We start from the raw sequence: 13,719 nt of genomic DNA on the forward strand, positions 1-13,719 counted from the left end.
TCCCCTATTCAAGCTATATGATAACATGAAATACAGATAACTGAAATCAGGACACCTGATAGCAAGATTTCATGAACTAAAAACCATTGTACGGCAAGGAATATAATGCCTTTGCTTCTTATTCTCTTAATACAAATAAATAAGCTTCTGTGGGCTCGGTGATTCTTAGAAATGATCGGTTTGAGAACCAGATCTGTTGTGGAGGCTGACATTCTGTAAACAAGCCGACTGAACATCCCCTTCAGATGCACACGTTTCGGGGTGGGGTGCGTCTCAAACCGCCAAGCCTTTCTGGGAGGGGGAAGCACAAAGTGCAGTTGCCAGTGTGCCCGGGAAAGAAGGGGAAGAAAAAACCTCCGCTTTCCTGCTGCAACAAGGCTGACAGATGGGGCTTTTAAAAAACGTCACTGCAACCAGATCTAGGGGTGCAGCTTTGCCTGCTGCGGCGCGATGCAGTTGTGTATATTTCAGGGACAGACACCAGGGGAAGTAGCAGCCACTGCTCCCGCCGGCTGCTCCCTGGAAGCATTTCCGAAGAGCGACGAGCTATAGGAGCTGGGAAATTCCTCCTTCTTCCTCCTCCTCCGGCTGAGTCCGGGGCTGAGTGGTGGCTCAGGTTGAGCCCGTGGGCAGGGGCAGGGGCAGGGGGCGGCGCTCCCAGCCCATCCCTCAGCCCTGCGGAGAGCTGTGTGGGCTGAGCTGTCTGCACTGTGTCAGGGAGGCCAGCCGAGAAGCCCTCCCTCCCAGGGGAAAACGGATCGCTGTTCAGGTGGGGACTTCCTCGGGAGCGTACCTGGCTGGAGCCGAGCATGTGGGCGGCCGGCAGCGGGCGGCTCTGGTTATGGCAGCCCAGAAATGAAAGCAGCGGCCGCCGCCGCCTCTGAGGGCTGCAGGCAGATCAGCACCCAGCAAATAAGAAGCAAGTCCTGAACCCCGAGGAGGAGGAGGAGGAGGAGGAGGAGCGGTCGAGCATCTCTCGCCCGCTCCTCGGTGTCCTTTAAATGAGGACTCCGTGCCCGTGCCGGAGGTAGATCTGCAGAGCCTTCCTCTCCGCCGCTGCCCCCCGCTTACATCACTAACCTGTGACAGGCACATCTCCACGCCCGGTACCTGCTCCGCCAGCGGCTCCCAGTCCAGTCCCGGGAGCCTGGTTGCATACCGCCGACATGGCCAGCCAGCAGGATTCCGGCTTCTTTGAGATCAGTATCAAATATTTACTGAAATCCTGGAGTAATAGTGAGTAATAGAAAATACCATTTTTGTGTGTTTGTTTGCTGGATGTTGCGTCAGGTTCGAGAAATCAAATCTCAACTGGAGGCATAAGCCTGTGAGCCAAGGAAGTTTTTTTGGTTCGGTCTGCTGTGAAAATCAAAATGTCAGAGACCGAACTAGCTTTCCTTAAGTGCAGAGGCTGCAGGGGAATCACAGTAGATTTTGTCTGATTCAATTTGCAAGTGAGATGGCCCTTCAGACTCGGGCAGGGCACAGGAGGGGGCATTCGAATGCTGCATTTTCTGCCTTAATGTTTATTTGATCAGGCTTTATCTAAGTATTTGGTGAAGTGTGGTTTAATCGAAGGGGTGTGGCAGGGTTTCACAGTACTTCATAATTGTTTTATTAGGGTATTGTCTGGAGGAAAAAAAGTACTTAATAGTCCAAAACCTAAGACTCATCTCTTTTGTATATAGAGGCATTTGCAGATTTATTTCTCTCTCCCTTGTCCGTGTGGATGATGTTCAGAATGTTATTTAATATTTGGATTTGTAAAAATCCTCATGTGTTATAGTGTAAACCGACAACATGCTTTCCTGAAATATAAACAAGTAAGGTTCTGACCCTGATCGTTTATTAGGATATCAGAATGTTATGGCTTCTGAAGTTCCATTGCTGACCTACTTAAAGATTTTAGCAATACCATATTTCCAAAAGACAACCTCTGAGGCATCATGGATCTGGAATCAAATTAAAATGAGGCCTTCAGGTGATCAGTGATGCCTTGTGTTTTCTGAATAGTTTAAAAACAAAGTCTTCTCTATTTTCTCCAACAGCCTTTGTGCTCTGGATAAAAGACCGGCAGGTATTACAGATCCTTAATTGTTTGAAATTTAAAACAATTTTTCCAAGAAAAATTCTGATGCCTTATTACATGCATGCTAATTAACCTACCTGTGCTCAAAGAGCTGGCGATTAATTATCTCCTACCCAGATGACCTGTGGCCAAGATTGTTCTTATGTAAACAGAACCTGGGCAGGAGAAGCTATGCCATAATTGCTGTAAGAAAAGAGCCAAAGTACCTTCAGCCTTAAGGTATTCAGGGATATGCATCTCTCAATGATATCCAAAGAAACCATTTTTTTCCCAGGTCATTTTGCACCACTGTATACACAATGGGGCTTGTCTGAGGCTGTTTTTCTACAAGTGGGAAGCCATTTGGGAGTCATACTGTCACCTAAATAGCATTCCTTTATTTGTTGTAGTCTAATTCACTTATCTTGGATCCATTATTCGTGTGATACTTCACACTCAAGGATGAATCTTCCTTTGTCTATCCACCCTTTGATTAATGAAAAGGATTTGACACACAGGGTTCTTAATGGAGCAGCTTTCCAATAACTGGAAAGACTTACTGTGAGTTTGACATCGGTATGTGGTTTTGAATCATCATTTTCAGTACACCAAGGCCAGATGATTTTCTCCTATCAATTTTTGTCATTGTCTCATTAGGTAGAAAATTATGTGTGACAATACTGAGGCCAGTGGGATTTCTTTTAAAATCTTTCTCCCCTTGTCAATTTTCAAATTACTCTAGACAAAGTGTATATTCTCTCCACCTTTCCTAATGCACCCCCCACACACACACACACACTCGCTCTCTCACATCAGGAAATTGTTCAAAATGACTGTTCATATCTACTTGGAGAGTATCCGGGACACAATTTTGAATTGTTTAATTCATTCAGCAAATATTTATTCTACAGCTATTATGCTAGGTTGGGGGGCTGCAGAGGTGAATGAGACACTGTACCTGCCCTCTCTCTTAATTTCTTCATTACAGAAGCGTGAACTCGGTGATTCTCTTTAGCGTTCCTTTGGAAGTCAGAGTGCTTTTCAGTCCTTTCTTGACAGAGGAAGAGGAAATACACTTTATGCTTAGTCTTCTTTAAGCTTGTTGCAGCACTGACCTGCTTATAACTAGCTTTGCTCTCGGATTTACATATTTTCAGTAGCAAAGAGAGTTTACATATTTTCAGTAGCAAAGAGAGAAAGGAGTTTGTCTGTCCATAGAAAACAGTAGCCTGAGGGCTTTGACCTACTCAGTGGAACCGGCTGAGAGGCTGCACCACCAAGGGAGCAGCTCATCCTGGGCCAGCAGCAGGTTTGAGAGGCCAGGATGCCCGCCCACATAACCCGAGTGGGGAACCAGGCTCCTAATTACACAGTGGTGCTTATTTATTAAAGTACAACAATGAAAAAGCAATAAAGCCATGTAACTGGCTGACTGCTTTGCAAGGTGGTAGTGAGAGGAGAGGTGATTCCATGAGCATGTCCGTTAAGGTTTCCATTCATTTTTTTTTTTTTTAAGGGCACATTGTGGGGGAAACGTAATTTCATGTATATCTGTCTCCTCTGAAGAATTAACAAGTCAATTAAATCAGTCATTGCCTGGTGAGATGTTTTAGCTTTTATTCACTGTTCATTGCGACACTCTTCTTCATTGGCATGCCCACTCTGTCAGGCTGCCCTTTCATTTTAATGGAGTTGGGAATTAAAATGGCCTTGATGTCTGGAAATAAAATGTTCTTTGTAGACCTCACTGCGGAGGCTTTCCTTAGCCCCTTGGATCCCCCCCCCATTAAGTCCTGAGGCTTCTTCCCCAGTCATATCCAGACCTTTCCAAGGCCAGTCAGTGATTCTCACAGCTGCTCCCCTTGGTGTTCACTGCCACAGCCTCCACGGGCCTTTCTCAGTTTAACCTGGCATGCCCCAGTGGTCTCCCGAAGGTCCCCCTGATGCGGAGGGGGCTTCTGGAGAGGCTTCTGCCAGCATTTCAGAGACCCCGCCACAGCTCCCTCTTGCCCCTGAGCCTGTGATGGCCATTCAGGACCCTCTTTGAGCTCCTCATCCAGGCTCTCTCTCCAGTTGTTCATCTGCTCCAACTAAACGTAATCTGCTCACCCCTCGTCTGCTCTCGCTGTATGCACAGGGGCCCCCTAATCTGGCACGCCCTCGGCTAGAACACACAAGTTGCAGGACCAGATAAGCTTGGTTCAGGTCTCTATCGCCTGCACCCGTGTGGCCTTCGACAGTTAATTAACTCCTCTCTGCTTCATTTTTCTCATCTGTAAAATGGCAGCAAGAAGAATGGATACTTCACAGGAGTAAATGAGGTATTTAAGAATTAAGGCACTTAGAACAATATCTAGCACGTTGTAAATACTCAATAAATGTTAAAATAACATGAAGGTATTCCAATGCTCCCCTCCCTTCTAAACCCACTTAAAATCCATCAGACCCCTTCCCCCCTTGGATTGACATCATTTGTGGATTATTCTATGAGTAGTCAACACTTGCTACACCCCTAGAGAACTGTGTGAGTACACCAAAATAGTTGCTTCCTTTGAGCCATTTCTTTTCTAGATTTACTTTTTAATATAACCCCCTTTTCTACCTCAACTACTTGAGAATATTTCCACCTCCCCTAAGTAAATACCCCCCAGCAGTACAGGAGATGGCCTGGCAACTTCTTCAGTGGTAGGAAGTCCTCTTAGCCTTTCAGGTTTGCAACAAAGTTTAGAGCAGATCATTCCAAGCTATTTCAGAGGAAAGGAAGGCCCACTTTTTATTGATGTATAGAGCGAGCGTGTGGGCTCTCCCACCCATCTGAAACCTCTCCCTGGCATTCCTGTGTTTCTGTCTACTGGTTTCCAAACGAACCCAGGGCCCAATGAACACAGAGGTACATTCCAAACTTATTCAACGTCTTGCTCTTTCCAGGGCTGTTTGTATCTTTCCTACATTTGTCAAATCTTGCTACCCCATAGAGGGGAACTTTTGGATGCTTATTAACTCTTTCAAGCAACAAGAATTCCACTGACAAATAAACGGGTCTGGGGAACTGAGCAAGCCCTTTGCCTGTTTTGGGCTGCGATGCATTGTGAAATGTCTAACGGTGCTCTAGAAAAACTTACACCACTTGGGAGAATTGGATGTGGCATTTTTCAGATATATTGTAGTGTTCTAAGTTGTGGTGCTGAAGGACAATATTTCTGTCCAACATAGAAATGCTGGTGAGTGGGGGCGCCTGGGTGGTTCAATCAGTTAAGCATCTACCTTCGGCTTCGGTCGTGATCTCAGGGACCTGGGATCAAGCCCCATGTAGGGCTCCCTGCTCAGAGGGAAGTCAGCTTCTCCCTCTCCCTCTGTGATCTCTCTTGCTTTTGTTCCCTCTCAAAGAAATAAACTCTTAAAAAAAAAAAAAAAAGAACGAAATGCTGATTAGTGTTGGGTTAACTCTGGGGACAGAAAGAGATCGCATGCACATGGGGATGGGAAACACCATTGGCTGAGCGCAGAGCAGGACTTACCGACCCCTGTTTATGTCATCAGTGTAGCTCAAAGACTCTATAAGAAAGACTTAAGAGAAACCTCAAGGTATTAGTTAACTCTCTGTGGAGCTGAGGTGAAGCAGTAGAAAACTAAAGTTAACCAAGTCACCTGAATCCAGCAGAGCCATACAGCAGCGAGCAAGCGAGCTTTCCTCAGTGCCCTGAAACTGTACGAAGCGCCCAGCACCTTCCAGGCACTCGGGAGGGAGTTACTCCAGTGTTCCTGTCACTCACATGTCTGACCGAGTGTGCACTCACTCAGGTCGTGGTCACTTCCACTCAAGTAGTTTATAGTTCTGAAGAGAAACGAAACCCCAAATCAACATCTACCCTGAGCAGAAAGAGCCTGCTTCTGGGTTTGTGTTGAAGATAAGTAACAAGTGGGAGCTTTTGTGTGTTTGTTTTGGGTATTGTTTTTTTTGTCATTGTTAATATGCTTGAACAATTTTAGAATCACAGTAACTGTCACACTGACAGAGGGCCCATTCCCTGTCAGATGTTATGCTTGATAATTTATGTGTAGGGCAACCACATCATTATTTGTCCAAACTGGGACACTTTTGAGAGTGAAAGTTAATAATTATACTGGGACTGCCATGGGCAAAGGGGGCATATGACCATTGTGTTTATTATCTTCACTCTTTCCAATAACCCTGCAAGGTGACGTTATTACCACACTTTACCAACGAAAAATAAAATGAGTTGGGAAAATGATTTGTTGAAAGTCAGGATGCTAGTAAGTGCCATAAACCTTTCCCCCAATCTACTTTAATCACATTTTTAAGAATGGCCCATAGGATGATCAAAGGGTCAAGAACATTGGGGATTTTAGTGCATTATAGGTACTTTCATTCTCGTTAGCCAATACCACTGCCAACCACCAGCTCCCTCCCTCCCTATGCACCCCTGAGTCTTGGGCTGTGTGAGTGTGCGCACTCACTCCACTTTCTCTATCCTCCCACCCTCTTTTCAAAATCCTAGTGAAAGGTAAAGACCCTGGACTAAAATCATGATTTGTGCTTTTGAGTCTGATCTGAAACCTCACAGAATATACCAGTTGAGGCCATCTGGGAATCTCATCGCTCAGAAGGTCAACTTTGGAGGAATCAAGCCCTGTCATCCTAAAGCAGGAACATGGAGAGGAAGCTGGTTTATTCATAATCTTCCTCCCTCCACCCACTTCCCCCCAAGAACCAGTGGTGGAGGGCACTATCTCCTTAGCGCAGGCCTGTCTGAAAGACCTAAGTATTGACATCTTCGCTATTATTATTACAAACAATACAGTCTGTTCACTGTGGTCATTTGATTGAACATACAACACATGCATAAAAGATTGTAGTAAAAAGCTACTTCTTTTGTTAGGAGTGTTTCATGTTGATTTTTCCCCCTGCTTTTTGGGAGTATATATAAATACATAATTTAATGGCTCTAGTAAATAAAAAGATACTAATAAGCTTTATTTCTTTTTGAATGGTCATTTGCTTACCATGCTGAGGTTTCTTTGATGGGTTGTATTTCTGTTTAGGAAATGGTAGCAAACTCCTAATCATCTTTAGCAGGGAGAACAGGGAGAATATCTCCAAGACTCATGGAAATCTATAATTCAGATATCTCATTTTCCCTGATAGTGCCAGTTTCGGCCACCACAAAACCTGCTATAAGGCTGGCAGCACGAAATGATTTGATTTCAACTTTTTTTCCTACTTTTGCATGCTGCTAGGTAAAGGTGCCAACAAGAGCTGAAATAGACAGAAAAACAGCAGCGGGCAGGAAGGAGAGGTGATCTGGATACTTTTACAATCTGGGAACAGCCCAGGATATTTGAGAAAGTTGCCAGCATTCAGATGTTTCAATGACACATTTAGATGATACCACATGAAATATTCTCTTTATTTAAAAGACATCTGTTTCAAAGCGTTTTAATACCTATCACCCATTAGTTCACTTCTGGGTACAGTTCAAGGAATTGAATGGGTTACATATGTCCTGATCATCGTATTAGTAACTTCCAGGTTTCTAAGCTTCATGGGATATTCAAAATGATTGCGTTCGGATGTGAGTTTGGGCTGAGAAATGACATTTTCCTGAGTTGGGGCTGCCCTGTGGCTTGTCAGCCCGATACACAAGCTTTTTGTGCTGGTTCTTGCTGGTACTAAACCTTCAATTTATTTAGTGCCTTGTGGTTTGCTCAGCACCTTTAAAAACATTACCTCACTTGATGAATGGGATGCATTGATCATGAATAAACTAGCTTCCTCTTAAATGTTCCTGGTTTAGGATGATAAGGCTTAATCCCCCAAAGTTGAGCTTCTGAGCGATGAGACACCCAGATGGTATCAACTAGGTATATCTTGTGAGGTTTCAGATCAGATTCAAATGACCTAATCATGATTTTAGTCCAGGGTCCTTACCTTTGAATAGGACTTTGAAAAAAAATGCAGTGTATCTTGGCACCTATGACTTCACATGCACAGAAGTGAGTCCGTTTAAAAACACATATATAAGGCTCCTCCACTATGAGCCTGCTTCTTCCTCTCCCACTCCCCCTGCTTGTGTTCCCTCTCTCGCTGGGCTGTCTCTGTCTCTGTAGAATAAAAAAAAAAAAAAATTTAAAAGGGGCGCCTGGGTGGCACAGCGGTTGGGCGTCTGCCTTCGACTCAGGGCGTGATCCCGGCGTTATGGGATCGAGCCCCACATCAGGCTCCTCCACTATGAGCCTGCTTCTTCCTCTCCCACTCCCCCTGCTTGTGTTCCCTCTCTCGCTGGCTGTCTCTGTCTCTGTAGAATAAAAAAAAAAAAAAAATTTAAAGGGGCGCCTGGGTGGCACAGCGGTTGGGCGTCTGCCTTCGACTCAGGGCGTGATCCCGGCGTTATGGGATCGAGCCCCACATCAGGCTCCTCCACTATGAGCCTGCTTCTTCCTCTCCCACTCCCCCTGCTTGTGTTCCCTCTCTCGCTGGCTGTCTCTNCTTCTCCCTTAAAAAAAAAAAAAAAAAAAAAAAAAAAAAAAAATTTAAAAACACATATATATTATTATGCGTTAATTAATTGCATGTAAATTTAAAAAATAAATAAATGAAAAATATATATTAAAAATATAAAACATGTATCACGATTTTTGAATGTATTTGTACCCTACGATTTCTTACTCTCTTTGTTAAACACTCAAGCATGTCTAATTTTCTATGACATGATACCTTCTGAGAATCACCCCCTATTTGCACACAGCCCAGTGCAGAAGGTTTAGCAGGCAACCCCTTCCTGAAAGGTGAATGGAGTTTGTGAAAAATAAAGTACACAGCTTTATCTCATCTTTTTTCTTATGAATCTGTCATTTGATTGATCCCTTTTCATCATATTCATTAAAACATCTCTCCACTGTAGAACTGTTGGCTACATGAATAAGGAGATGTTCTCTCCTTTGAGTTGAAAAGTGTCTCTCAGTCTTGAAGGAGCAATAGGAATAGTTTTTTCCATAAGAAATCTTTACTTACTTTTTGATACTGGATTATACTCAGAAACTTACTATCTTAGTGTCGGCTTTTCTTGGTTGTTGCTCCAGAATCCCTTGCGACTCCACAGTGTCCGAGAAGCAAGACAAACACTATTCAGGACTTCCTTTTGAACACCATGCCCCAGGCACACTGCTCTGGGAGTTTCATAACTGAATCAGATCTGGGGTCCTACCATCAGGGATCTCAGAGCTAACCTTCCTTCCTTGTTAGTTTCAGAAGTCAGAAATATTAATGCAGAAGAACCCCAGGGAAAGGATCCAGTGGTATTTCATAGACAGTGTAGGCCCTGGAGAATTTTTATTTGGGAGAGTGTGTTCAGTAGATTCCGTTGAGTTTAACTTTATGGATTTACACTTACACGGGATCAGACAATGGTTGGAAACCTGGTGTTAGCAGGCAAATTCCTATAAGAACATTCCTCCTAGCAGGATAGCTGAAGGAGAAGAGGAAAGGTGAATTATTTACCCTGGGACACTTTTCTAGATGTCAGTGTTGGGGGCAGCAAGAGTTTCAGATAGGCATTCTTTACATTAGAAAACTCTGAAGAAGATTTACCATGTTTATCAGAATTTTGACCTGGTACTAATTTAAAGCCACTCATTCTTCATTTGAGTGGTCCTCTCACTCTTCAGAATATTGAGATTAAAGAGAAAGGTGTGTGTGTGAGAGAATTCTATATTTCTGTACGGTCATGATCCTACCTCTCACTATGTGGTTACAAACACTTTTCTTCTTTCTCACAGAACATACAAGCACAAGCATTTAAATATTAGTCACCCAGAACTCCAGCTGCTAAGCAGTGAAAGTTTATATTCTGCCAGCATATCAGACTCTATAATGAGTCTGATTTTGGTTTAATTCCTTTCTACTGTGTAGATGAGCTGCAGATGGAAATTTAAGCCAAAGCCATAACATTTCAGCTAATACTTTTTATGCTGCTGTAAGAATTTGTTGTCATGTCAATTTAAGGGAGTTGAAATCTTTTTCAAGACGGCATTCAAATCTATTTTAAGAGCTTTTATCAACTCTAATTTGATATACAACTCTGACTGCCTCCGCTGTTCTTAATCAATTGCAAAGTGCAAAGTAGTTTAGCAGTGGAAGACAGCTTTGAAATTTCCAGAATTTTTCAGCTAATGCCACAAGCACAACATTATGGAAATATACAATCAAATTTCCATTAAAATTTTTTTGCCTGAGCTTAAGAGACAGTGGCTAACTTCTCTGAGTTTAGACTTAAACAGGTAAATATGTATTTTGGCAGCCATGAAAAGGACAGGGTATTAGATTAACTAGGGCGAACCTTTAGTAAAATTCCATTTGAATGTTATATTGATGTAGGAAGGATCTGGCAAATCAAGAAAATAGCATATTACATAAGCGTCAACTCAGTAACATACTTCAATTGTTGAAATACGAGATTAAGTTTTTCTTCCCTGTTTTTCTGTTATTTTTCTGTGTGTGACCTTGATTGCCTCCTTTCCCCACTTCCTTATGTGAAAGGAACAAACGTGACACCTAGTTGCTACCTGTTTAATGTGAAGGGTTTTGAATACCTCCACTGAAAAATGAGGTTTGTGCAAACATCATCATATGTGTCAGTTATTTCTCCTATGCCATTAAAGCCAGACTGGAGGAGGGTGAGTTGTACACTGTTGAACTTGACTGATAAGTAGAGACTTGATCTGGGCTTTCTAAGCTTGATCAGTTTCTTGGACTAGTCTGCTGTTAAGTATTCTGAATAAGAAATAGGTGTCACACTACACAGCCTATAAGGTTCTTTCGATTGTGTTTTTGTTTTTGTTGTTGTTGTTGTTGTTGTGTTTTGTTTTTTTACAATAAAGTGACTGTGTATCCAACTCAGTGAATTTGAACAGGGTTGTCTCCAATTTGAAGTGCCAGCATTCTTGATCGGGAGACAAGCATTTCTTTCGGCACGGTGAGATATGGTGCTTGTAGAAATTGCTGACATTCTGGAAGCTTTATAGCATAATGATCATACAGTCAAAGGATACTCTCCTAGGTTTTAGTAGATATTATGTTTCAGTTAAGCCATGTTGAAATAAAGAAGGTCATAGGATGCAAGATAGTATTAAAAATCTGTCTGAAACACTGTTTGGTTTTGTTACACCATCCACCTGTAATTTATGCCTGCGACTAGGTAGGAAGTTCTCGTGACAGCTTTAAAGAATTTTACAACTAAAAATGTTGCCCTAAGGGAATAGATCGCCTATGGCTTTCGCAAATTATAAGCAGTTAGTTTAAAATTTACAAGTGCGAACAGCAAGTAGAAGACAAATTGCAGTTTTTCTTCAAAAAATGAAACTCAGCTTCTCAATTTTCAGCTTTTGAAAACCACGTTTTTAATGAATCTCCCCTAAAAATGAGGCCTTGCTGTTGACTGACAACATGGCCTTAGCTGTGGTATCACTTGTACTATTTCAGCATCCCAAAATTAAACTTCTACTTTTCTAATGAGTATTTTAGCTTCCTTAGGGAGTTTAGAGAGAAGCCAAGCCCTGTGTTGGGCCACACTGGGTGTTTTGTTTTACTTCCCTAGGGGTTTGATGGTGGCCCTGAGTCCTGTTCTCATCTTCTCTTCTAGGCTGAGAGTACAGGACAACATCTTCTCTATTTTATTTGACTGAATACAATTGCAAGAAAATAGGAAAGTAAGAAAATATTGTAGTATTCCCTGATGATTTTTGTGTTCTGTTTACTAACAAACCCCCAGTCCTTATCATTATGGGAAAGCTAGTCCCAGCTTCTGCCAGTTGAGATAGAAATTTTGAAGGTGTTTGAAAACCTGGCCCATTTTCAACTAAAAAAAAAAAAAAAAAGAAAAGTTAAAGGCTTGAGTTTTAAGAAAGGTCAAAATTATGATTGAGAATTCATTCTCATCCTCTAAAAATTCTCTCTCTAAAATTCTACATTTTAAATATCCAAAAATCTTATTTTAACGTTAACTTAGCTTCTTTTCTTTCTCTTTTTAACCATTTTGTGAGCCACTTTAATGCTTATATTGCCATTTTCCTAGAGGGGCAAAGGAGTTGAAATTCAAATTATTATCTTTTGAAATTAGCCAATTTATCCACTTAAAAAGAAAAATATGAATTAGAAATGATTGAGTTGGATCGGTGACTTTCATTCTAAATCCTGAATCCCTCTTGTCACTAATCACAGTACAGTAACAGGCCTGCCATTCATAGGTATAATGTATGGTAACTTTTTCTTACCATCTAGTAATTTGAAATGTGTGTCATTTTAGGGGGCTCTTGCCATAAATACTAGAATAACTTCATAATGGCTGAAAAAGTCAAGACTTTTAATTCACTTACCTAACCCACAGTCTGGAGATGGGAGGTTCCAGGTGGATTTAGAAGCTCAAGGACTCAGACCATCCAATCTTAACACTTGTCACTGCATGATCACAGATGGCCACCTCAGTTCCAAACATCTTTGCTTTACTTAAGAGTCAGGAAGGGAGGGAGTCCAGGTTAGGTCTTCTGGCAGGAAGGAGACAATTTTGCCAAAGACCCCAGCAAACTTCCTCTTGCACTCCTAATTGGAATTGGATGGTATGCCAGTCCTGGCAAAGTTGAATGGAATTACCATGTTGGTTTAGACAAACCATGATCCATGCCCTGGGGCTGGGGTGGGTCCACAGACAAGAGACTTCTACCTGCTGCTTGAACAAAATAGAGATTCTTACCAAGGCAGAAGGGTAGGCAACAATAGAAACTGCCATAAGATATAATCCATACAATGGTAGTTGACTATTAATAACTCCCCACCTTTTGTTACGTAGCCTTGCATTCAGCACAGTAATAATAGCTGATATTTATAAGCCCTTACGAAGTGTCAGGTGCTGTATTAAATGCCTTACATGCATCATTTCCTCTAATCTTCAGCGTGACCCTATTTTACACATACCATTTGTAAGTGACAGAGCCAAGAATCAGACCTAGAGTCTAGGGTAAACACTCAACTATGCTACCTCTCATTATTCTTTGCAAGATCAGGAGATTGATTAATAGTAGGTGAAATTGATGAAACTCAGGTAGGAGCAGAAGGATATTGACATATATTTCCTACTAAGTTACCACAGTGGTATTTGTCAAAAAGCAGTGGCAAAGAGTCTTAAGAGGTCTCAAATAAAAATTCTGTACCTCTCTGCCTCTAGTTTCAAGAAAAAAAGGAGCGTTCCCTGATGTTTTCTTATGCCCATTTAATAAGAAATTGTTCGATTTTTTTTAAACAAATTATAAGAAAGAATATTACTAGATCAGAAACCTGAACCCTTCAAGATTGCACCCAATTCTCCACTGAAAGAGAAAGAAAACAGGAATATATTAGGTTTGTTGAAATCTATAGTTAGATGAAAATGAGCAAGTACGGTATTAATTCATCTGAATGCCATCCAACAACAGTAAATGAAATATCCTTATCTTTTTCATTACCAAAAAATGACCAAAATGTTTTCCTGTTTTCAGGTATATCCGTTTATGTAGAAATATCAGTATTTTCCAGTGAGGTTTAGATTTCAGTCTTATTGTTTAGATTCAGCTAGTAATCTGAGTTTTATTGACTCACTTTA

The 13,719-nt window shown here is 41.8% G+C and overlaps 1 protein-coding gene across 1 annotated transcript in view; it reads left to right on the forward strand.

The window, feature by feature from the left end:
- Positions 1-324: 324 nt before the first annotated feature.
- FRY (FRY microtubule binding protein) overlaps positions 325-13,719 on the forward strand; it is a 258,709-nt gene continuing 245,314 nt past the window's right edge. Inside the window, exon 1 of the mRNA XM_034663782.1 lies at positions 325-1,236. Coding sequence (XP_034519673.1) covers positions 1,167-1,236 — 70 coding nt within the window. The 5' untranslated portion in view covers positions 325-1,166. The remainder of the gene's footprint in view (positions 1,237-13,719) is intronic.

Source organism: Ailuropoda melanoleuca, chromosome 7 (assembly GCF_002007445.2).
Source record: "Ailuropoda melanoleuca isolate Jingjing chromosome 7, ASM200744v2, whole genome shotgun sequence".
In the NCBI taxonomy this organism is placed as follows: Eukaryota; Metazoa; Chordata; class Mammalia; order Carnivora; family Ursidae; genus Ailuropoda; species Ailuropoda melanoleuca.